This window comes from Notechis scutatus, chromosome 1 (genome assembly GCF_049901735.1).
Source record: "Notechis scutatus isolate UNSWTSFEM ecotype Mainland chromosome 1, rNotScu1.2, whole genome shotgun sequence".
Classification (NCBI taxonomy): domain Eukaryota; kingdom Metazoa; phylum Chordata; class Lepidosauria; order Squamata; family Elapidae; genus Notechis; species Notechis scutatus.
This window is the reverse complement of record NC_142009.1, coordinates 315,441,168-315,467,522: the sequence shown is the minus strand read 5'-3', so window position 1 is coordinate 315,467,522 and position 26,355 is coordinate 315,441,168. Positions and strand designations below refer to the sequence as shown.

The following is a 26,355-nucleotide window of genomic DNA, read 5'->3' as shown; positions in this document are numbered from 1 at the left end:
AAAAGCTGCTACTTCCTTCTCTTCCATTTGTAGCTCCCAATCTGCTCCCTATCAAATGACCAAATGATCCAACAGATTTTACATGCTTGGACTTCCATAAAATCAGAGATGACAAAGACTTTTGACAATCAGGTTTCCTTCTCTCCTGGCCTTCTATTTTTTTCCTCATCAGATAACAAGGGAGTGTTCACTATTGTCTTGAACACTGTGGCATTGATCTGAATTAATCATCACACTCCTCAACCACATAATGGCCTATAAAATCAATTGAAGACAATTTTTTTTAAACCCTAAAAACTTTAAAAGGATATTTTAGAAATCCTTTGAGTGAGTGAGGAATAAAAAGAAACATAGACAGAAGAGATTCAGAGTAAATAAAGCAATGCATGTGGGGGAAATGCATACAGATGATTTGAAGGCAGAAAGGGAGAAAGAAAGAAGGTGGAAAAGCAGAAAGGCAGAAAGAGGAAAAGAAAAAGAAAGAAAGAAAGAAGAAAGGTGGACAAGCAGAAAGGCAGAAAGAAGAAAAGAAAGAAACGAAAGAAGGAAGGAAAGAGAAAGAAAGACTTCATTTCATACAGGCACAGAGGAGACTAACTAGGAATTGGGATTCTGAGCCTCACTAGTCCTTCTTTGAAAGGAGGAATGTGTGTTTCTGAAATATCTGAGGTAAAATCCCACCAGGTAAAGAGAAAAGTCCATCAAGGACGGAGACACGGGGCGGCCAAACGGCTCTTTGAAGCGGGCGGACAGATGCACGCGATCCTAACGAGAGCTACTCCGGGGGCCGCCTCTGCACGGCGAGCCTGAGAGGCGGAGAAGACGGAGGGGGCGAGGAAATGCAGAAGAGCCAAGAGAGAGAGGGGGGGGAGGAGCCGGGGAGGGAATAGGGGGATTGGAAGAAGGACGCCGAGGGATAGAGAGCCAGGCGGAGGGGAAGCGGGAGCAGCAGCAGCAGCAGCAGTAAGGACGAAGACGTCGCAGGCTGCGGGCGGGGCATCGGGGATGCTGCTGCCAGGAGGCTGCAGGCGCCGCACGGTTCCAGAGCGGCTGGGCTCGCCGTCCTCCGCGCGCCGCTGAGGCTCGGAGGTTCGGTGCCCCGCAGTGCCCTCCGTGCAGGATTCTGCCTGCGCTGAGCAGGGCTCGGGTATGAAGGCGAGTCCGGAGCCAGGGAAGCAGCAGCAGCCGGAGCAGCAGCAGCAGCAGCCGGGCCAGGTGGCTGCAGCTGCGGCGGGTAAAGAGCCCGATCCGCGCTGGGCAAGAGACGGCGGCAGGAGCGAGGCGACGGAGGCGGAGCGGCTGCGCACCCGGGAGCGGCTGGAGGCCACACTCGCCGGGCTGGCCGAATTGGAATTCCTGCGCCAGCGCCAAGAGCTGCGCGTCAAGCGGTTACTGGCCGTCGCGCCCTCCGCTTCCCTGGCCGGGATCTGCTCCGGGGAAGCGGCGAGAGCCGCAGCAGGAGCCGGGATCCCGCCGCGCAGCTTAGAAGAGAAGTTCCTGGAGGAGAACATCCTGCTGCTGCGGAGGCAGCTGGTGAGCTGGACCAGCGAGCCAAGGCGGTGGGAGCGATGCAGGGGCGCAGGCAGGCCAAACGGGCGAGGGGGAAGGCACTGGAGGCTCCTGGACTGCGGAAGGACGAGGAGGTGGGCGGGAACCCGGCTTTGGGTTTGGTTTTTTTTTTAACCCAATTCCACACCGCTTGGAACACGTGGGGGAAGCGTGTCTCTGAGCGTGTACAAAGTGTAGGGTGCATAAGTGTAGGAGGGAATTAATTACACTGGCTAAATGAAAATTCAAGGCAGGGTCGGTGGGAAGAAGAGGGTTTGAAAAATGAGGGTCACGCACATTGCGTGGGTGGACGCGGAGGCTTTAAGATCTGCCAGGACCCACCCAAGGTAAAAAATACCTCAAGCTGCTAACAGAGTGGATCTTCCTCCCCGCCCTTCATACCGAGCAGTTTTGAGTTTTGGGGCTTGGTGCCAGACTCGAGGGCTGCTGGGAAGTGCAGCCTTTTGGGCTGTATCCTCCTATGATGAAGACCCGGGCTGCTTCCTCATCCCTCCTTTCTCTGAAGAAGAACCTCAGCAGAAATGAGGATGCTGTGTGTGTGTGTGTGTGTGTGGAGAGAGAGAGAGAGAGAGAGAGAGAATGGCGAAGCAGATGCCATTTGTGAAATGGATGAGTTTGCTGCCGCATGAGGTGCTGAAGGTACCTGGAGGGTCTCCTTAGACTCAAAGTCTGTGGCAAACAGGCCTGTGGGGAGGAAGGGTCTCCAATGGAGCATTAAGAGGTCAGAGAGGAAAACCCCTTGGAAATATGGAAGGTGCCTCCTGTATATTTTGGTGGGAGCCCAGAAGGGAAAAGCCAGGAACTTTTAAGCAGTATATTGAAGGGTTGTTTCTCTGTGTTCCTAAAAACATCACAGATCCAGGGCTGGGTGTACACAGTATTAAGAAGAACTAAATTCTGTGTGGCCACCTTCCATTACTCTCTTAATGACGGTCTCTTTGGAGCAGGACAGCTGGCCTTCGCCTTCCAACCTTCTGCATCAGTGCCTGCCCTTGGCCCATCCTTCTTTTGGCTAACAATAGCTGCCATACCTGTAGTATATGGTGATTAATTACTGCAGCTCCAAATGAGGAGCTTTTTGTCTTCCCACTGCACAGAATGGGACCAGCGGGAATAACCTCCTTGCCCTTCCCTTAAATCCAGCATGCTCAGGCTTTGGTCATGCAGCTAGCTCAGTTTTTCCATTTGCTTACAGATATGGGTGTGTGCATGTGTAAAGGCTTAGGAGGAGCCTTGCGGGAGTCTGGTTGGGCATCAAGTTGCATCTTAGATTGGCTGCTGAAGGGAATCAATTCACCTCCTGCAGATGCTGTTAATGTTGTTGATGTTGGCAGTCGACAAAAGCTGGGGCTGGACCAGGAAGAAAGCATTTATCTTATTGAATTCCTGTCAGGGCTGCAGGAGCATATGTGGGGTGCTTGCATTAATACTGTAGTGCAGCAGGAGGAAAGGAGGAAATGTGCAGAAATAGTGCAGCGGGAGGAAAAGAATCCAGCCATCAGCTGAGTTCCATTGTTACTCTGCAAAAGGCTTGAAGGAAGCCACTGGAGATAATGGAAGTTGTGTGTCCCCCCAGGAAACATCATTGCTGCAAAAATCCTATAGAAATGAAGAGGGGAAGTGCCGAAAGTCAATAAAGAGTGCTCTCTGCAGCATATTTAACACAGAGGCTGCAAAGAGCTTGAAGGATGGAGGGGGCAGAGAAATCGAAATTGAGTGCTGCTTTGCTCAACTGGAATCTCATCCGGTTTCCCAGTTCCTAGAGTGGAACTAAGGAAAAGAGCAGGTTGAGCTGGAAGGTGGGGTTAAACGTGTCAGCAATTGGAGTCATTGCGGTGCCAAAAGAGACCCAAGTCCAGCTCCCTATGAATTTCAATTCCATTAACCTTTGTCTTGCACCACTTTAGGTTTTGACTATTTTGACTGTTAGATGACTAGATTTTTGTATAGAAGTAGCACTCATAAACTCTTCCATGCTTTGAATTTCACGAATGCACCTGGTTATTTGTGCCTGACAGGAAGATGTGAATGCAGTTTTCTAGAGAGGTAGTAAACCAGCAGTGAATCTGGAGATCTTGCTGTCTATCATTTTAATAGGGGTTTGGACTTCATCACTTTTCAGGAAGGCTGTAAATTTAGTCAAAATCAAAAGGAAGGATTGTTAGAACTACAGCCTTGGGGCTGTTGCTTAAAGCAGCCAATAAAGAGTGGTTGTGCTTGTGGTTTCTGTGCCAGCAAAACTCATGTCTGCGGAGTCAGTGAGGCCCAAACCAGAAAATAGAGGAAATGTTGCGGATGATACAAAGCTGACTTTGAACCTGATATTATGGGTTGAGAGAATATGCAAAATGTAACACTTTCAAAAAACTTCTAGGAAATGGATAAAAGACAGGATGTGGTAAGAAACTTGATACAAGCCCAAAAGTGTGTGATTTGTGAAATTCAGTCTTTTGACTATTCACCCTGGTGGTTTTGGGTCCTCATTTCTCTACCTGGAAGAAGCCAGTGGCAATTCCCTTGAGTCTTCTTATCAAGGAGACACTGGATGTTTCCATGGTGTCACCACAGGAATCAAGCACAATGTGAAGGAAATTTTATTCCCCTCCAGCACAATTGCCAATTTGTAATCCTACAGACATCATCATTTGCATATCAGTCCTTTTAGAGATAAGAAGAACCTCATTTTACGCTTTAGGATTTTGGTGGATTTGGTGCCAGTCAACTGCATAGCTTTCCCTTCCCATACAAAAGTCACATTTGAAATATCCCAAGAGATCTTTACCAGTTGGCATCCAAGGAATGGAATTAGAATTCAGAAACCAGACGAGGTTAGGATAAAAATGATGTTTGATTCTCAAACAGAGCAGGCATGAATGTGATTCAACTTATGTTTTGCTGTCTGAGCCCAGAGCAGGAATACAAAAAGATCATTTGCATGTTAATCGTTCCAGCCATTCTCACCTATTAATATCCTCAGGAAAGAGATCAAAACAGGGAAGTAATTTGTTATAGTAAGTGGGTATTGGCTTGGAAATAGAAAGATAATTCTTCTCCCCTTTTTGCTTTGAGACCAATAGCTGTGGGATTTGCATATAAAGCTGATTCAATATTGCATTCAGTCATAGATTATGATTTGTAAATGACGGTATCAGTGGCAAACATGATGCTTAAGTAAAAATTGAAGTGAATTCAGCTATAATACAAGTTGTTTCTTTGTTTTAAGGAATGCAAAAGCTTTTTTCATTCCATGGTCCATATTTAGATAGCATGTTAAATCCTACTCCAGGAACTGAATGTGGGATTTGATTTAATGACAGTGTAATTAATATTAAATAATGAAAAATGATTACAGTTAATTAATGCACATGGTTACTATCAATTTTCATCTGCAATATTATAAGCTCTCATGGAGTCTCTACTTCAAGGACAGTTTAGCAAAGTGGAAAATATCTAGAGGAAGTAACCAAAGAAGATGTGGGACCTAGCCACAAGTAGCGTAAGGACTTTTTTCAGGAGCTGAGTATATTAAGCTAGGGAATCTGATTATTTGAAGATCTGTTAGCGTACCAATAAAATAAAACTATTGCACAGAATATAGGAACCCGATTAGTGCTTCCAAGCAAAATAACATTTAAAAACACCAATAGTTTTAGTTGTTCAGTAGAGGAACAGATTTGCTCAGGAAAGTAGCAAATTCCCTTTTCACAAATTTTCATGCAAAGTTTGAGCAATCATCTATCAAGAAGGAAGTCATAGCAAAAGACTTTTGGGAAAAACTCTCTACTATGCAACATAGTTTGCTGCCAACCTCTGCTTTACTTAATAATTGTTTAGTGAATTAACCGTAACTGAGTTCTGGCCAGATAAAATTCAGAGTGCTACTTTTGACCCAGAAGTTCCTACATGGTCTGGCCCCAAAGTACCTTAATGTTTATTTCAACTAATGCTGAGGCCTGACTGAGAACATGCCTGGAGAAGCTGCTTGTGATCTTCCAGTTTTGTGAGGTGAAGGCGGCTAATCCAGAAAATACCATTTTCCAATCATGGCAGCCACACTCTGAAAAAAACTTATTCTGGAAGATAGGTTGCCGCCCTCCCCCCCCCCGCCCCGATGATGGTTACCAGAAGGTAATGAAGAATGAACTCTTCCCAAAAACCTTTGGAGAGTGACTGAAACCAGATTTAATACTTTGTTGGTATTGTGTATTATTTACTTTAGTTTTATTTTGATCTTTCTGATTTTGTAGTGGTTTTATTGGGTTCATAGTGTGTCAGCTTTGTAAATCAATAGCAATTCAATATGTGTGTGTGTGTGTGCACACGCGTACGTGTGTATGTGTGTATATATATACATACACACATATACATATACATTCAGACATTATTTTGCTAAATGTGATTTGTTTGAGCAGGCAGTTAGATCCTATAGTCCTCAAGACAACTTTTGGGAAGAAGACAGAGAGCCTTCTAGAAGAATTCCAACCTTATTCTGATTCTGTCGTCAGATATTTTTTGTTAACATATGCAAGTCGGAAGCCTTATGTAGCAATGGTGGGATTCAATTTTTTTTACTACCAGTTCGGTGGGCGTGGCTTGGTGGGCGTGGCAGGGGGAGGATACTGTAAAATCTCCAGTCAGAGGTGGTATTTGCCGGTTCTCTGAATTACTCAAAATTTCTGCTACCTGTACTCCGGAACTGGTCAGAACCTGCTGAATCCCACCTCTGTTATGTAGCTTGCCAGTGTTGGACATCAATCTATGCATGGATATATTCAAGTATGTTATTTAAACTAATGGACACAAAATAGTCTAAACATATGCTCCATCCTTACTGCCCTCTCTCTTTAAAATATTGAAGATATTGTAAGAAAAGAGACAATTACAAGCTGAATATTATTTATGCTACTGATCTATAAAGGTGTGTAAAATAGCTTTAGTTCTTAACGAGACTGCATCAGAATAACAGATTTGGAAGGGACCTTCTTCTAATTCAAGCAGGAGAGCCTACCATTCCAAACAAATGGTTGTCCAGTCTCTTCTTGAAAACCTCCAATGATGGAGGACCCACATATTCTGAAGGCAAGCCATTCCACCGATTAATTGTTCTGTCGGGAAATTTCTCCTTAGTTCCAGGTTAGTTCTCTCCTTGATTAGTTTCCATCCAAGGCTTCTTGTCTTGCCTTCTGGTGCTTTGGAGAATAGCTTGACCTCCTCTTCTTTGGGGCAGACACTCAACTATTGGAACATTGCTATCATGTCACCCCATGCCCTTCTTTTAATTAAATTAGACATACCCAATTCCTGCAACCATTTTTCATATGTTTTAGCCTCCAATTCTTAATCGTCTTTGTTGCCCTTCTTCTCTGCACTCTTTCTAAAGTTTCAATCTATGTAATATAAAGATCAGTCGTTATCCTCAGGGCTGACATTCCAAATCAGAGATACAGGAGTCTTTGTGGCCTCATCTTTTTCCCAACGATGACAATTGTAGTTTGTCCCATCTTAACATGTCTTTTTTATCTTCATTCCATGACTTAACTGCCACTCCTGCCTCTTCAGAGAGATCTAATTTGCCATGAAGTTTGCTATGTATCTTCACTGGAAGTCTTTTTTCTAAATGTTAATCAGAGGTGGTATTCAGCAGGTTCTGACCAGTTCTGGAGAACCGATAGCAGAAATTTTGAATAGTTCGGAGAACCAGCAAATACCACCTCTGACTAGCCCCACCCCCATCTATTCTCTGCCTCCTGAGTCCCAAATGATTGGCTGGGTCTTCTTTTGTTGCTCTGCACAGGATAACGGAGCTGGAAGGCAGGTTATTGGTGTGGGGAGGAATGGGGATTTTGCAGTATCCTTCCCCTGTCACACCCATCAAGCCACACCCACAGAACCGGTAGTAAAAAAAATTGAATCTCACCATTGACAATAATGTGTGTGTGTGTGTGTGTGTGTGTGTGTGTGTGGTTGGGGTGGGTGTGTTGCTTTATTCTTTTATTACCACTAGGTGCTAAGTCATCCAGAATTTTATAGAGTTGGGCAGCCTCTAAATTCAACAAATAAATAAATAAAATTAGCAAGCAACTGCTCCCAGCATTCCAAATTTGTTAAGGGATGCTGAAGCAAATGTTGTATTCGTCAAGATTTGGTCCCAGCCCAGAATTCAATTTGGATGGTGCAAAAGAAAAGAAAGAAAAAGAATTGTATGTCAAGACACTTGTACAGATATCAAGGCCAACAGATTCACAGATGGCATCACTTGAGACTACTTTCTTTTTAGACTACTAAATTCCCAAGAGCTATCAGATTGCAACTCCCACAGTTCCCAGTCAGCTAGGTTACTGGAGTTATATTCCAACATATTTGAGGACGTACGATGGGGGAAGCTAATCTGATTTTGTTTAATTAGCATATTTCTATTCTGTGATTTTCTTCCATCAGGGAACTGGAAACATTGTATATGGTGTTTCTAGATTGTTTCCAGTCCCACGACTGATCGAAGCTGACATGGCTTAACTTCAGCAAAACATCTGCTTCAAGCAATGTTTTGAAATGAATTAGTGGTAAAGTTCCACTTTAAGCAAGTCAATTCTGCCCAAATAAGTTTACAGGCCAGCTTCTTGAGACAAATAGTAGATATTGGAATGCAAAGGAGGTACAGTTGTGCATAATTGGAATTAACTATCCTTTCCACTAAAGGACAAATCAGGAGGTCTAACTTATTTGCCAAAAATAGTATTGAGAAGCTTTAACACTAACAGTGAAATACGTCCTCTGAGGAATTTTAGATGGCATTAAGTAGTTCACAGTCATCCCAGATCCTGAAGTTAAACCTGAAGCAAATTCTGGGAAATTTATGGGAAAGACCTTGGTTGAAGAGGTAGGGTAAAGAGATGCTCTCTGGGAAATAGATAAGAGACCGCATAGTCCTCAGCTGACCAGCGAGGAAGGCAAGAGGCTCAGAAAGCGCTCTCACTAGTTTCTTGGGCTGTAAAAAAGATGGCGGAAGAAGTGTATTTTCAGGCTTGCAAGATCCCAATAATATAGCTTCTTAATAAAATAAAATTGGCTTATATAGCTGTGTTTCCTGTTTGATCCAGCTGCTGATACCCACATCCTCCAAAACCAGGGTACTTTCCACTTCTAACTGCATTGATGGAAAATAGTTATGTGGCGATAGACAAGGATTGCATTCTTGAAGACTTTAAATTCCAGTAACACTATGGAAGATCAACTTTCTGCATATTTGGGGATATAAAATTCAAAGACTGTGCCACAATTTTTTTGGGATATACATCGAAGCTATTTTAAGTATACCCCAAAATAGATGTGAAATGTAGATCGCACAGCTGTATTGATGCCAGGCTTGACTTCACTTGTCACTGAGCGCAGACTCCAGCAAGATTTAATTTGTCTCCAAAGTGTGTGGGCCGGGATGCCAGCCATTCTGCTGTGAAGCTGCCATCAATTATATAAAGCAATTATATATTCCAGAACAGAGAGAAACTTGTGAACAACCAGTAACCCTCATGTTCCTCTTCATGGTTGCTCCTTCTAAGTCTCTGCCACAGTTGCTGCTAAAGTTCAGTGGTTCAGTTTGTTGCCCAAATGTATTTATTTATTTAACAATGTTATATATTGCTTCACCCATTCACTTTGACAGTTTACAATACTAAGCAAAAATCAAAAACAGGAGAACCCATCCATATTAAAAAAACCCAAAAATACAGCAGTCATTTATCAAATGCCCAATTACAAATATGGTCTAAATTGCCTTGTGATGTATCATCAGGGAGGGTACAAGGCATAACTGTAGAGGCAGAGAATTATTATGGAGAAGGATTGTCTTTACTCCCACATTCCCTTAGCTGATGTAGGGATGGGTTCTTATGTCTCTCTAGACACACGTGCGTAGGCCAAGCAGATTCCCACTGGAAGAGATAGACCATGTCTTGGAGCCAAGCTATAAAGAGCTTTATAAGTAAAAAAAACCAAACAAAGAAGCATCATGTATTGGACTCTGAGATCTATTGGTAGCCAATGAAGCAACCAGAGAATCAAAAAATAAGTGTTATATCAAAGTAATGGTTTGCTCCTACTAGCTTCCTACTGGCTGTGTTCTTGGATTGCTTTGAAAGTTGTTCTTGGATTGCTTTGAAAGTTGTTCTTGGATTGCTTTGAAAGATAGCTCTGTCTACAGTGTGTTACAATAGTCTAATTGCATGGTGGGTTAGGCATGGCCAAGGCTTCACCAGCCATGTAGGACTTCAATTGCCACAATTGGCAGAAGATCTCCAGCTGCAGCTTCCACCTACTTTCCAAGTAGGAATTAAGGATCCAAGAATTCCCAATTATGAACCTGCTCCTTCTAAGGGAGAGCAACTCTGTTTGCAACAATTGTTGGGGTGGTAACTGAACCTGGTGTTCCTGGCGAACAGTAATTCCATTCTTCTGGAATTAAGACTGGTGGTTGTCCTATTCTAGTCTAGTCTAGTCTAGTCTACTCTACTCTAGTCTAGTCTAGTCTCCTTTACAGCTGGACTGAGAAATAGCTTCTTCAAAAGAGGTCAGATGACAGATTCCTTCAAGGCTGATAGCAGGTTGCCATCCTTCTAAAAACATTTACCAGTTCATGCACCCAGCTTGGCATGCCCTCCCCCCATTCTTCTTGTCTGGAGAAATGGGGAGGAGCAAGGATTCAGTCTATTGTTGGATGGGCAAATCCTAATCACTTAATTGTTTTTTAAGCATCGGATGAATAACATTGCAAGATACGTGATAGCAAAGGTAGAACATTTTCAGGTTGCAGTGCTAAAAAAAACCCCTTTTCAACTGTTCATTTTTCAGCTGTTTACACTTGCTTAATGTTGTTTTATAGAATTCATATTTTGTTCCTCAAACTCATCACATAAGAGAGTGCAGCTTTCAACATATGGGAAAATAAAGAATGACCAATGCCTGCTTTGAATTTGTTGAGATATTTGCTGATTTTAAAGATACAAGTGAGCAATTTTTTGAAGTTGCCAGTCCACATTACTTGCAGCATCAGGCGAGGCAAAGATTGGTGGATGTGTGGGACAGGCTTAGTGTGCATATGGCTGGGGTGGAAGAAATCAGCTTGTTCCTAGGCAATTTTTTGCTTTCCAGGCCTTGAGTCCAAAGAGATAAAAATGAAAAGGTGCATCCGGTCAAACCAAGATTTTGGGAATCCAAGAGGAATTTGCAGCAGAGCAAAGAAGGCAAGGATGCCTAAGTCCAGTCCAGGTTTAATATAGCAGGGATAAACAATCTTGTTTTCTTCTATGATTGGGGGCTGACGAGATGAAGGGGCTTGTGTGGGTAAATGAAATCATGGGCTATGTCGTCGGACATGTATATGTCCAGATGGGTCTACCAAGGTGAACAGGCCGTGATGATGATGAAATAACCTTGTACTGTAAATCTAGTGAAGCAGCCATAAGAATTCAGAAGATCAATGAGCTAACTGAGAGAGTCCTGGACCCTGCAAGGAGAGACTGAACAAAAGACTGTAAAAACAGTTGAGGCTGGATTTCCTTTTGACCGAGGGTTTTATATAGAGCACTTCAAGCTGAACAGTGTTCCTGAACCCTCAAAAGGAGAATAATCTCTTGCATAAAACCCTTAGCCCATCCTTCCATGGAGCTCTTTCTAAAGCCTTAGATTCTGCAACATCCTGTTCATTGTCCCATCATTCAGCCTCAGTGCTGTTTTGAGGCATGGGAGAGTTGAATATTTTCAGCACCAGTGCTTGTGTTGCCAGTTGCAAAATGGGGGAAAGAAATTGGTTGCATCCCCTGGCTGGCTGTGAGATCCCAGACCAAGAGGGCTCCCCACATCCACATGCTCCCCTTCCGATAAGGATCTCTGTCTTTAGAGTTTAGAACAGGGGTGTCCAACCTTGGCAACTTTAAGACTTGTGGACTTCAACTCCCAGAATTCCTCAGCCAGCTTTGCTGGCTGAGGAATTCTGGGAGTTGAAGTCCACAAGTCTTAAAGTTGCCAAGGTTGGACACCCCTGGTTTAGAAGAAGGAGCCTTTCAGTGTCAGCCAACAAACTATTGATGGACTGGGAGTGTCACATTGGACCTAGGATGAGATTGCCTGGGGACAGGAAATACTGTCTCTCCCAGTGATCCTAGATTAGTCTTTTCCCTGTGTAATTCCGGATTGCAATAGAAGAGATGAATGTAGCAGCAGTTACCCTCCCTCCAGCTCTGTAATTCCCCATGTTGTGCTCATTAAACAAGAGGTATCCATTTTTAGAACATCCATTTTCATTTAAAATGGCTGCAGTGTAAAAAGATGTATTGCATAACAATGGGGGAATCTTGCTCAAGATACACTGAAACAGCCCCATTTTGAGGTGCTTTTGAAATAATGAAAAAACGAGATAAAGGTTTTATTAGCAGTTATAATTTGGTACTGAGGGGGATGTTGGTTAATCTCAGAAAGGTAAACTGGGATACACATGGTTAGTACTTGAATAGAGGCCTCAGATCCTTGCTAGACCTATAGGCTAAGCCAGAAAGTCAGTGAAAGTGAACACCCAGAAAAAGACAGTGTCAATCCATTTCCACACAGCCTCTGAGAAAACAACATGCAAACTCAGTTGAACTTGACTAGAAGAAGGCTTTACTTGTTCTTTACTCTTTTTTTGATCAGCAATGTTGATCTATTGATTATTTTGACATACAGAATTAGAGCTGGACTGGTCCAGGACAGGGCCAAACTTATGGCACACGTGTTCTCTATCCATGTCAGTTTGTCAGAACAAGATTTGGAGCTGCTGGGGGGTTATAGAGGCTGTTAGTATTTGCCACTTTCTGTTGTTGCTTTTAAGGATGTTAAGATATATGCTACTGTGCATACACCATGCTTTTTAACTTCTTACCAAATTAACTCATTTTCTGGATTCTCACACTACACCAAATCATAAATTAATCAAACAGGTTGAGTTCACATAACTCCTTAAGCTAAAAAAAAAAAAAAAAAAACCCAAATCCATGGCAATGCTATCTCATCATAGCATGCTGTTTGAATGAATTTTCAATTTAACTGTCTTGGTGTACAGTTTGGTTATATAGATTAATTAAAACGTCAAGATGGTAGTGGTTTGGGTAGGGCTTTGAATGCATAATGTGGCCACCATCTAGATTTTTGTGATACCCCCCCTCCCCACACACATTCCTTGCAGATACTCCTGGGGGGCATCCAACCAATCAGGGAAAAGTAGGCTGGAAATAGATTTGAATTGAAGTGGGGAATTTAATGGGAGTGTGCACTGCTACAGTTGCCCTTTATTTGTGACCAGGCCTACATTTTGTATACATATGTATATGTACTGCTATAATATGGTTGCCCTTAGGGTGTAAATAATCACCAAGATGTTTGCTTTGTCTCTGTAACTGTCCTTATCCTGCCAAAAGGGTGAGAGGAGAGAGAGAGAGAACAGAAACCTTTGTGAATGGGAAATATTTCTTCTGTCCTTCAGGAAAATGGAGAAAAAAGTTACACTCCATTGAATGGAGGGAGAAGACCCATGTCCAATTAGGACTTCTTTCATTAGGAAAAGGTTTTTATTTTATTTATTTATTAGATTTTTATCCTGCCTTTATTATTTTGTAAGTAATTAAAGCTGGTGAATGTACCAATTAATCCTTCCTCCTCCTATTTTTCCAGCAACAACTCTGTTAAGTGGATGGGCTGAGAGAAAGTAACTGGTCCAGTCACCCAGCCAGCTTTCCTGCCTTAGGTGGGACTTGAACTCATGGTGTCCTGGTTTCTAGGCCAGCACCTTAATCACTAGACCAAACTGGTTCTCTTTTCCTCTCCCATTGCACACCAATGGATGAACACACTCTGTTGGATTGTGTACCAAATACATCTATTGCTATTCTCTGCTTCCAAGCTTTCTCATAGACCAAGGGTCTTCAAACTTGGCAAGTTTAAGACTTGTGGACTTCAACTCCCAAAATTCCTGAGCTAACATGACTGGAGGAGGAATTCTGGGAGTTGAAGTCCACAAGTCTTAAAGCTGTCAAGTTTGAAGACCCCTGAGTCATAGACCAAGAGTGGCTTTGGAGAAAAAGTGAAAAATAGGTGGATTTTCCTTCCCCCCAGTTGGTCACAAATTGTTCCATAAACTTGTATGCTGTAATATGACAATCAGAGCAAAAACCTTGAGCGTATGCCCCTTAAGTGATACTTCAAAAAGGGCTTCCACATTCACAAATGGCCTTGGACTATTAAGTGATTTGGGTTGCACGAAGCTGCCCTTGAATGACAGCATGCCAAGAATCAGAGGGCGTTGACACACTCGGCCTGCCAGATGGAACTCTACAAGGTAGTGAATTCCCCATTTTTCTGTTTTCTGAGAACCGTGGTTTTTCAGAGAAATGAAATGCTAGAAGACGCAGAGTATATACGTAAAACAAGAGCTTTGTGCAACAGTGTTATGGAGGGATAGGTATAATTATAAGATTCAGCAGGAAAACTGATTGCTGTGACCTGGAGTTAATGAGCTTATTTTAAACTCATTTCGTAACACTTATGCATGAAGAATATCCTTTACTGAAATGCTCTTATTGCTTCAAGCAACCAATCCTTTCCCTATAACTGAGGATGAAGAAGGGGATTAATACTTGGGCTTCAGCTTTATTGAGCTAGTTCTAATCACAACAACACCATGTAACAAAGATATGCAATCATAATTGCCATTCAAGGAGAATGGGCTAATATCTAGCCTCAACTATTCAACCAAGATACCTGTCTTGGGTGGCTTATTTTGCAGAAGAGCAGAGCTGGGAATTTTGCCAGTTGTAACCCAGCACATCTGGAGGGCGCCAGACTTGGGAAAGCTGTATTATAACAGTAAGCCTGTAATTCTATGCAAGTTCAGGAAAAGGTCAGCAAGGGTTCAGCGTTTAGCTACCTTGAATGAAACTCAGTTTCTTGCCTCATTTTAAAAGGTTATCTTTTCCATTACAAAAATACACCCTTCTGTCAACTTATAATAAACATTTGCAATTATAACCTTTCCTAAGTCTAAAACCTTACCCATAGGCTAAAAATAAAGCATCAGTGTTGTTGCATAAATATTGTGTGCATTAACCTTCCCTCCATAATTAAAATGGTTTCCATTAATCAAAAGCTTGGTTGAACAAGACAGAGTTAATTTGGCCACCTATATGACTCCAATGCCACAACTAGGGGACATTTTCTGGTTTCCAAAGCTGGAGTGGCATTGTGCAAAGACTTTCATCTCAGAGTTCAGTCACAGTGTTTCTGAGAGCAGGAAGGGTCTAGAAAAGAGCTCCAGAAAATGACCTAATCCTTGGCTGGGTTCACATGGAGCATGCTTGAAAATCAGGTTGCTTGCTTGCTTGCTTGCTTCTTCGTTCGCTTGTTCATTGATTGAGTGAATGAATTTATATAGCCAGGGGCTTAAAGATAGGCTAAATGACTGAAAAACAAATATAGGGAATTTGTGAGCTTCAGAAAGAATCGGAATCAAGCCATTTTTAGAGTGGGGCTAATTGGAGGCAGAATGTTAATTTTGGGAGTGTGTGTCGATGAGTATTCGACCATTTGATAAGATGAAACAAGAGAAGGGAATAGTCACAAATGCGTAAACATAATTGTCACTGGTTCTCAGAAATACAATTTTGGTAACAATTGAAGATACGTCAATGCTACTTACTATAAGAGTAATCTCTCTTTCTTAATAACAAAAAGAGCCTTGGATCTGTATATGGAAACCAGAAGTATGTCTTACATATCTATGCTGGTTTTGTATGTAGCATCCTTGCACACTTAAGTCCTTTCTTCTTTGTTGTTTATCCATGGAATAGCAAAGTGGTATAGAGTGGGGAAATTTTTTGCCTTTGGGACGGGAAGTAAAATAAGCCAAACTAGAAACTATTAGGAATAATATTTGTTCAACAGAATCTAGCAACAATGGATTGGTTTATGTTGTTGCTATATATATCTTCTTCCTTAACCTATCATATACTGAAATCAGTTTTTACTCTGGCTATTATTTCAGAACTGCTTAAGAAGAAGAGATGCAGGCTTATTAAACCAATTGCAAGAACTGGACAAACAGATCAGTGATTTGAGGCTGGATGTTGAAAAGACAGCAGATGAACACCTTGACATGGATAGCCGTCCCAGTTCAGGTAAGCATTTTATGTTGCTACGTTAGGCTATGATGATCAGCAGACTTTAGGTTTTGTAAAAGGGGGCTTGGCAATCTGGCATTCTGTGGGGGCCCGGGCATCTAGAACATCCCTAGGTACGGTCCACAGAACTCCAGTATTAAATAAAAATGTCAAATGCCTTCCATCTTGTGTGAAAAAGGCAACTGCCAAGGAATTATATCCCACTGGGAACAGTCATGCTACAAGGAACAAGCTGAGGAAGCTGCAGCCAAAACTCTGCTTGCTCAGATGACATGAACTCTAGCTACAGCTTCTTAATTCAGGTTCAGTTATAGTTGGAGGTTCAGTTATTTATACAGAAACTGAAAGATGTCTATACTGTATCAAATGAAGCCTCCCTTTACTTTTAGTGGCCTTTATATCTGACAGCTATTGCATCTACAGTCCTATATTTCAGTATGTCTGCCAAACAAAAAGCCACCAATAGCCAGTATTCAGATGTAGCATTTGACATTTATTTACTAAAAGAAACGAGAGATTAGTAGGTGTGTTGTTTCATTACGAGGTAGATGTGGGATCTAGTCTCAGCTCTGTCAAACTGCTACATTCCCTCTAGTAGTCCATCTCATTTTCTTAAACAAACTCCCGTTTTATTTGGAATGGGGTTTTAGGTTCAGGAGGAGTATGCTAGATGATTCCCCCATTCCTTCCACACGCTACTAACAGCAAGAAGCTTTAATGGATTCTTTTTCTTTTTTAATAGGGTTTTATGAGCTGAGCGACGGGACTTCCGGATCGCTTTCCAACTCGTCCAACTCTGTTTTCAGTGAATGTTTATCCAGTTGTCACTCCAGTACTTGCTTCTGCAGCTCTTTGGATGCATCCTTGAGTGGCTCTGATGGACGGCCCAAGTCTGCAGGTATAGCAACAATTTCTAATACCCAGGCATGTTTATGGTTATTTTCCTTTGCAGCATATGCCAGGATATTCTGTTGTGGTTCGCCAGCAGCCGATGCAGCCGGCAGTGGAATCAGACAGTGAGGAAGAAAAGGGATTAGTCAGGGACTCTGGTGAGAACTCGGATGAGGGCCCTGTGTCCAATGCAGGGATGGGGCCAGGACCATCTGGGAGTGGGGTGCTGCCTTTGGAGCCTTTGGAGTCTGGCAGCAGTGAACCAGAGGACCCAGGGGAGCTTATTCCCAGTGCACGCGTGCGCAGAGCTGCTAGAAGGCGAGAGCAGCTGAAACAAAAAGAGCAACTTGTGAGTAAGGAGCTGGGAGATGGTTGCCCCCCCATAAGGGATAAAAGTCAGACCTAAATGACGAAACCTTTGCAGGAAGCAAAGTAGTTCAATCAGTTCCAAGTCTTCCTTGAAGCTCTGTGTTCTTTGATTGGTTTTTTCTTGTACTTTGGTTGGTTTCTTTTTTTATTAAGCAAATTTTATTAATTTCAAAGACAAACAAATCATCATCAACCATTACATATTTGAACCTTTTTCCATTATATATTTTACAAGTCAGATAAAACTTTATTTTATACAATACAATTCTATTTTAAGCCATTTCCATATGAGCATACAAATACCTCTTATCCAGTTTCTCTTTACTTCTCTTTACTCTTATTCAATTTCACTATTATTATTTCATCTATTTCTTTCTGACTTGATTACCATTATTCTCATTCTGTATTTCTACAAGGTTTTATTAATACTCTCAAAAACATAAACACACAACAAACAAACATATAAAAAATCTTTTAGGAAAGTAACTTGGCCCCAGGTACCTCTCTTTATATGGGCTTCAATTATATTCATGCTCATCTTACGTATCATTACCTATTTTGTTTACCATTCTATATCTTCTATATAAACTTCTCCACACATTTCACTCTTCATAATTCTATCTTATTTAATCCATCTTAATTTAAATCATTATATTTGTATCTTTTGCCCATTCTTTATTATCCCTCTATCTCATTCCTTATAAAAAAAAAAAAAGAATTTCTCCTGAAATCACTAATCAGAGTATGATGCCTTTCTATCCTCCCCCTAAATTAATTAGATTAACATTTAAAATAACACCTAATACCCAATCTGATTCTGCTTGGTACATTCTATCTACTAATTTTTTTCTTTTAATAACAATAAAAACAAAGTGATAAATCCAAAATGATTAAATACATAGTTAAATAATAAATCTAAATATTAAATCTCATAACATTCCCATTGCCTTTCCCTTTAATATTTTATTACATTTTAAAATCAATCATTGTTAAACATTTCAACATTTTAATTTCTTATTAACTCTTAAGCCATTCTATTTTTCTATTTCTAATACAGATGTTACAATACCATCTTATGTACCTTGCAAAATCTTTTTTAAGGAAATTGTACTTTACCCTTTGTCCCTAAAAAAAAATCCTCTTTTCCCATCTAATTTCAAAACTTTGTGGCTTTTCTCCGCCTTTCCCCTTTCTTTCTTCCCCCACCAAATCTTCCTACCCCCCTTATTCTAACCTCTGCCTTGCTGGCATCCCTTCTCTGTTGTGTTCCCTTTTTCTTTTGTTTACTATCATTATATTTATTTTGCATGTTATTTTTCTCTTTCTTAAACATTTTTTTAGATCTTAAGTCCTTCATTTTCCTCGCTTTCTTCCTTCCTTCTTTCTTAGTTAAATTTTGGAATTCATTAAAGATGGCGTCTTCATCTTCTTCTTCTTGTTGTTCTTCTGCCTCCATCTGTTGTATTGTTTGTTGATAGTTAACCAGCGCCATTTCTAAAAATAGGAAGGCTTTTTCCATACCATCTTTACCGGCTGCTTTTATTTGCTCATATTCTTCCCTCAGTTCCTCAAAAGAAAAAGCCATTATAGATCTTTTCTTTTCTTTTCTTTTTTCCCTCTTTCTTCTTACACCAACCAAGATATTTAAAAAAAAAGTAAAACAATCCCAAAATCCACAATCCTCAATCAATCCAAGCCAAGACAAAATTCTCCCTTTCTCTTCCAGGGGTAGTATCAGATAAAAGAAAAAAGAAAGTCCAAATCTGTATTTTGAAGCCTTATTGGAGTTCTATTTCTGTCTTCAAATCCTTAAGGCATCTCCTCCAACAAAATCAAACCAGATGAATATATTTTTTGTCCTCTCCTTCCGACTTATCCCATAAAGCTAGTTTTACCTGAAAAAAACAGGTTTCTCAATGTCCACTTATTAATTCCATCGGGAAGGAGAGTAAACTTTCCTTTCAGCACCACCAAACTGCCGCTTTTTTCCTCTTCTAGAAGGTATCATTCAGAAAGTCATAATTTTCAGGAGTTTTGTTAAATATGTCTTAGAGTCCTGGGAACCAAGAAAAACTTTCTCTTTTCAAAAACTTTCTCCACTTCCTCCTGCACATTCTTACCCGGCTGCCAGCTTCTTTGTGCCGGCCATTACGGACCGCCGCTGCACCGTCTTGGGAAAAGGGGGTTCTGCTGGCCGGGGGGGTCTGCAACACCCCCAAACCCCTCTCCGGATCCCCCCTATCTTCAGCTGCCCCTGCAGGGCAGCCTAGCTCCGGACCCGTCCGGATCGGAGCACCAAAAGCGGCTAGCGCAGCAGGGATTGCGCAGCTTCGCGAATCCCTGCTGCTCGCGAAGCCGACAAACCGGAAACCCTTAGCGGCGATTTTTAAAGAGAAATGTCAAAGTGGTGGTTGGTTTCTTTTATAATTAATTGGATACTTCTGTTTTTGGCAGCATTCCACAGAACTGAAAGGTGTGTGCTTATCTTGGGGAACTATTTAAGATTAGATCTGGCTGGGAATGAAAACAATTCCCAGGATTGCAATAAAATAGGTTTTGCTTTTAAAACAAGTTTGTGATTAATTACATTTGACGAAGCCTGGGTCAATACATGCTCGTGCAACCCATCAAGTTAGCCGCTGGGGCTATTCTGGGTGCAGAATAGGTGATTAAACAAAATATGGCTCAGCCCTGATTCCATATTCTCATCCCCCCCCCCAAGTGTAGCTGATATGGGAGAAAGAAATAGGCTTTAGTCAAAGGTTGGTAACGGATGGAGAGAACTAGGACATATCTTCAGCCCCACCTTTATATCCTTTCTTTTTTAAGCGAATTACAGAAATCGGTAGGAAATGAATATTATAAGAATAATATGCAAGTAAAATTAAAGCTCTTTGTTTGTATTGTATTATTATTTGCAATCTGGCTCAAATCTGTGGGCTAAGGGGATCATCCTCAGCATGTAACACTTTATAAATATGTTGAGGTAGGAATTGCCAATCCAGATTTTATAGAAAACAGTATCCTGGACTATTGAAGACATGTATTATGATTCATCCGAACGATAATAATTTCAACAGGAGGTTATTAGTTCCACTTTCACCTCCAAATGTTATTCCTTACTTATTTCCTCTCCACTTCATTGAATTTCAGATTTCATCAGCTGGCTGGAGCAAAACAAAGGAACCCAACAAAATGACCAAGCGGGGATGGCCTCTCCATCAATGCCACATGCAGATTCTTTTGAAATTGTTGCAGATGTACATCCAAAATACCAGTGCGATCTGGTATCTAAAAATGGAAACGATGTATACCGTTATCCCAGCCCTTTACATGCTGTAGCAGTGCAGAGTCCCATGTTTCTTCTGCCGGTGACCAGTTGTCCCCCAAGAGAAGAAGTAGAAAGAACCGATGACAATGCTGTTGAAGTTGGACCGGAAGTCAACTTGGAAAAATCGGTGGATTCTTGTCCGTCACACACTTCTCGTTCTCCATCCTGTCCTTTGCCCAACAGAAAAATGGATGGATATATTTTAAGCCTTGTGCAAAAAAAGGCTCCTTCAGTGAGGACTAATAAACCAAGAACGAACCTGAATGCAGACCTGGCCAAGGGGATTTTGAGACATGGAAGCTTGTGTCTTCGGCAGATGGCTAGTGCCGCGCCTAGCAATACCACTAACATTAAGAATCTCAACCAGCCCCTTTCACATTCCAGTGGAGCCACTCTCACCCTAGACAACAGTGCCTTTTCTCCCATAAAACAGAATTCAAAGGAAGTAGAGCATATGGAGTTAAAAAAGATACCTGCACCTGCTGTTTTCCCACAAAATGCTAATAGTGATCCAAGCAAGCCCTCAGTGAAGAACGTCAAAACTCAAGAAGCGATGCGATCCCCTGTGACTAAGAGTGATGCTCCCAAGGAAAGTGGCCAACTCTTTTTGATATGTCCTAAAGAAAGCCCAGGGCAGCACGTAACACCCTTGAAGGAAAAGAAAGCCGTCCAGCTTCCCAAAAAGCTATCGTTTAAAAGTAGTAGTGGGATGCCGTCAGCTTGCTCTGTTTTGTCAGGCCAGGAGAGTAGACCATTGGTAGAACTTAAAAGTGAGGGGTCATCATCCCAGAGTTTGGAGGAGGGATTGCTAGTGAATGCCCACTTCATACCTGCTCAGCCCCAAACAGTCAGACTTCACAAAGGCACCAAGAGTGTCAAAATTCTCAAAGGTTCTATGGTGAAACACAAATCTCATCTTGTCACGGTGCTAGAAAATGGACCTCAGGCTGGGCGGGAGAGGGCCAAGCCTGCGGGCAAAAAGTGTCACTTCCTGGATGAATTGGATCCAAATAAGAAGCCAAGAAAGACTACCTTGAGAGGGAAGAAAGGTCTCCATTTTCAGCCAGATGTCAGCCATCCGAGTCGGCAGCCAGGCGTACTCAAGTCTGTGCTGAGGCCCCATGGACATAGCAGAGAACCAGTCGTTGCCAAGCCCAAGCACAAGCGAGCGGATTACCGGCGCTGGAAACTCTCTACAGAGGTATCTTATGAAGATGCCCTTAGGCGGGCCAGGAGGAACAGGAGAGAAGCTATAGGAGTCTATTCACAGGTTCCGCATCCTTTTATTAGCCCCTATGCCTATGTTGCCAGTGACTCAGAATATTCAGCTGAATGTGAATCCCTCTTCCATTCCACTGTAGTGGACACCAGCGAGGATGAAAGGAGCAATTATACCACCAACTGCTTTGGGGACAGCGAATCCAGTTTAAGTGGAGTGGAGTTTGTTGGTGAAAGCACAACCACCAGTGACTCAGAGGAAAGCGGGGGCCTCCTTTGGTCCCAGTTTGTTCAAACACTTCCCATCCAGGCAGTGGCTGCTGCTTCGGAGCTCCATGAAAATGCAGCCAAAGCCTTTGTTAAGATTAAAGCATCCCATAACCTTAAGAAGAAAATCCTCCGCTTTCGGTCTGGCTCTCTCAAACTGATGACTACTGTCTAAACGGATATGAAAAGCAGATGATAACAGTAATGATAATATTCTTGCCTCTTGGCGGGACGTATATATCTAAGGGAAATGAGTGTCAGGATTCTGGCTGGTCTTGGGGACATTTTTTTTCAGGACTTGGGAGCTGTGCAGCTATGCTGACTCCAAGAGAGCCTTTCACCGGCTGTCATTAGAACTGCTTGCCTTAACATCTTGAAGAGCAGCGCAAGCAACTTTTCTGTGACGGAGTGCCCACATTTGCGTAGGTCGACTTTTGCGGCTGAGGACTACAGAGGGATCAAGCAAGTGAGGCAGAGCACGTCCTGCAAGGTGATAATGTTGTGCCGTTTCAAGGTTTCCAAATCTTTTCAGGCTTCAGAGGTTGGACTCTAAGGTTATGTAAGGTGAAGGAATGACAACATTTTGGGGACAGGGCCAAACATGGGTAGCTTGTTTTTTTGGGGGGGAGGGGGAATTCAAGACTTTGGGGGCAATTTTAAGAGGTAAATTGAGGCGGAGATTTAAGTCATCTATTTTAGACCTTGAAACCTCCAAAAAGGGAAAGCTGACCTTAAAAATCCTCCAAACAATGCCAGAGATTGAAAGTGTCCATTTAGTTCATTTTGTGGGAATCTTGGGGACAACATAAAGCATGTTGAGGGACTCCATTTGAGCCAGGGTGTCTACCTCTGATTTAGAGTTTAAACAAACCCTTATAATAACAGAACACTGGCCAAATTTTATCTCCTTCTTCTGATGCACCATTTTTAGCATGACAAGGGCTTGCTCTGGAGGAGGAAAGACTCAGCTCTTTTTTTAAGTTTATAGACTTCTCATTCTCACTTGCCTTAAGCAATCAGGCAAGTGGCTAATTACAAAACTGGTATAAGCAGAAAACTGAAAGAAGAATCGATGGCAGCCTTTTCTAACCTTTTTTAGTGTGGGGACTGCAATTCCCAAAATTCACAGCCACCAGGAAAAGCAGCAATTCAGCCCATTAGGGAAGGTTGCCTTATATGGACCTTTTTGGAATCTCTCTGGTGCTACTGCTTTTGGTCATCTGCCAAAAAGGTCTTATGAAGATATGACCAACACACATCTGCCTCTGTAAACAAAACAAGGTGCTTCTTGTAAATAATTTTTCTAGAATGCTTTTTTAAGGGCAGATATTTAAGTCTTAATGGACTGCTTAGTTAATGTCACTTGAACCTCCATATTTTTGAGTCAACACTAGTGCCTTTTAAGTGGTAAGAACAAAAGCCACCGTGCTAGTTTTTAAACAAAGGATTAAGACACCAGTTTACTGCTTGGGCTGATTGAGATGCAGAGAAATGAAGACTTAGACCAAATGTTGATTTAAAAACAGTGTTAGAAACATCAGTGGGAAAAGATGGTTAAATGAAATGCAGGATACACATTTTTTAAATAAGCAAACTTGGTAAGCATTGTGTTGATTTATGTGGCATCACTGATTAACACAGAAAATCTCTGCTTCAGATTATCTCCATTATCCACAGACATTTTATATTTCCAAAAAAAGGAGACCATTTTCAAGATTTCACTTGACACCTCCTTATACGCCGATTAGATTAGTTGTTCATGTTGTTCAGCATTGTCTATTCTGAATTAAAACTACCTTCAAGAGTCTTGAGTGGAGGTTTTCCCCATTATTTTCTCCTGGATGATTTTTAAATGTAGAAGCAGGGATTGAACTGCCTTCAAAAGGAGAAACCTCAATATTGAGCCATAAACACCTAAAGCTGCCTTGAATTTAGATAATGTCCCATCCAGGCCACTGCTCTATGGCTTTTCCCAATGTTACTTTCTGAGAATCCTTAAAAAGTTGGGAATTTGGGGCAGTTGCTCTACCTCTTGAATTACCGTATTCATCTCTTACCAATGTGCACAAGCTTTAGTAGTGTTGAATAATAAATTGGATTAGGAGGTGGCAATCTAAATAGTGAGATGAGGGAAACAAATGACATAAACTTCAAAATCCTTTAGGATTTAGATTTAGTGGGAAGATCTGCCTTCTGCCATTTAAGCCTGCTTTGTTAAACTTGTATAAGGTCAAGCACTTTGAATAAGCATCTTTAAGGAGGGAACCTGAAATACAGGTAGTCCTTGACTTATGGCCACAATTCAGCCCAAAATTTCTGTTAAGCGAGACATTTGTTAAGTGAGCTTTGCCCCCATAGTATGACCTTTCATGCCTCAGTTGTTAAGTGAATCACCGAAGTTGCTAAGTTAGCAACATGGTTCTTAAATGAATCTGGCTTCCCCATTGACTTTGTCAGAAGGTCGCAAAAGGTGATGCCATAACCCTGGGACATTTCAACTGTCGTAAATACAAGCCAATTGCCAAGCATCAGAATATTGATCATGCGACCATGGGGATACTGCAAAGGTCATTAAGTGTGAAAAATGGTCATGTGACTTTTTTCAGTGCTGTTGTAACTTCGAACAGTCACTAAATGAACTTATTTTGCATTCTTGATGGGAATTCTAGCAACCGATGGAAAGAAAGTGACAGGCAGATTGCAGTCTTTCATTTCTAATTTAATCTGCTGATTGCTTTGGGTTGAAACTACTTCACTGATCATAAAAACATTTCCTATACATTTTTAATTTTAAGAATAAGTTCTAGCATTCACAACCAAGATTTAAAATCTGAAAAAGTGTTCAAAATGAAACGCCAACCCCAAAAGACCACTGAATCAGAATATTGGTAACAACTTGAAGTTTAGCAACATTTCTGAATTTTGAGTTCATTGATTCCAGTTGTAGCCATGTTCAAGTGCTTGAACTTCTAAAATTGAGACTTTTTTTTAAAGGAAATGCAAATCTTGCCAAATATCAATTTCTCAGATGCTATTTGTATGCTAAGCTTTCATACTCCATCGCTGGATATGTTAATATGTCAAAGAAATGTGTTCAGTATTTTGTATTGTTTTGTAGTTCTGTACATAAGTGGGGATTTTAAAACAATACTTCAAATAAGAGTAAATATTGCAAGTGGAGAGGTGGTTGAAAAAGATAGTTTAGTGCTACTTTTCCTTGGTTTGCTTTGTCCTGAACAAAACTAGACACCTGAGACAAAAGTGCTTTTAGGACTGAGATTTTTGCAGAAGATATAAATCTTCAACCTTTAGATGTTTGGTGCCCTGATGAATTATTATAATTAAACCGTGGGAATAATAGTGAATAGCAATATATAGCCCAATAATTTCACTTCTGAAAACCTTGTAGATCTTGTTAATTCTTTTTCCTCCTTTAAAAATTCTTTGGTTAAGAATAAAGAGTTAAAGTAAATAAAGACAATGCTAGAGGTCGATGTTTAGTTTTGCAGGATTTCAGTTTCTGGTTTATTTTTAATTTATAAAAAGCCAACAATAAAACTATAACAGCTTGGACAATAAAACTACAACAGCTTCTTCTGTCTTGAACAAATGCATTGAGGTCAAGTTGGGGGATTTTTTTGCACATCCCACTCAGTTACTATGTAGTTCTATTCCATTTCCCTTCTAATGTTATAATATAAGAATTTGGCTGGTCTGAACTAAAGAGTTATCAACCAGTATTCTAGGATCCTGTTTCCCATAGAAACTCACCTAATAATTTGGGAAAGCTTGTTAGAATAGCAATAGGATTCTCCCATGTTAGCCAGCAATGGAACTGAAAGGCCAGTTTACTCTGACTTGGAGGTGGTAGATAGACATCATGACTAATAGCTGTTGATAGCTTTGTCCATGAGAGATTTGCCTATTACTTTTATAAAACCAATCCCATTTCATCTGGTTATGATAAACTTCCTTTTGTTTTTCCTGAATCTCAGACTTTCAGTTTCTCAGGAAGATCTTAGATTCCAGCATTTTAATTCTAGATGTCTCCCTTTTCTCATAAGGGTTTTCGAAGCTACAAATCCCAACTATTGAAACTTTTTTTGTATGGGAGCGCTTCCTATCCCTTGATTATTTTGGTGGCCTTTTCTGCACCATTTCCAGCTCACTAATATCTTTTTTGAGGTGCAATAACCAGAATTCAGTATTCTAAATGGCAATTACAACTATTGCAATTGCAGCAATACAATGGCAATTGTCTGACACTTCTTCCTTTTGACTTTGGGGAAAATCCAAAAAGTCCCTTTAAGTGTATTGTGTATTTTTTTTCCTCACAGTTTATACAAATATGCATGTTAAAAGCATGAGTGTCAGTTGTGTCAGTTTTTCTGTCTTGTGTCCAATAATTGTACATCATTAAGCAGCTGTATTTTATATCTCTATATAAATCATATTGCTTTATAAATTAATATAATGCATTGATATGCTGTAATAAACATTTCCTTTTTTTAA

At 41.2% G+C, this 26,355-nt stretch overlaps 1 protein-coding gene across 1 annotated transcript; it reads left to right on the top strand.

Annotated features, from left to right (window-relative positions):
* The first annotated feature begins 918 nt into the window (after nt 1-918).
* On the top strand, nt 919-26,355 carry DACT1 (dishevelled binding antagonist of beta catenin 1). The gene is made up of 4 exons (XM_026670262.2): nt 919-1,533; nt 15,632-15,764; nt 16,510-16,665; nt 20,181-26,355. Exons 1-4 carry the CDS (start codon nt 1,150-1,152, stop codon nt 22,016-22,018), a joined length of 2,511 nt encoding a protein of 836 aa, XP_026526047.1. The 5' UTR covers nt 919-1,149; the 3' UTR covers nt 22,019-26,355.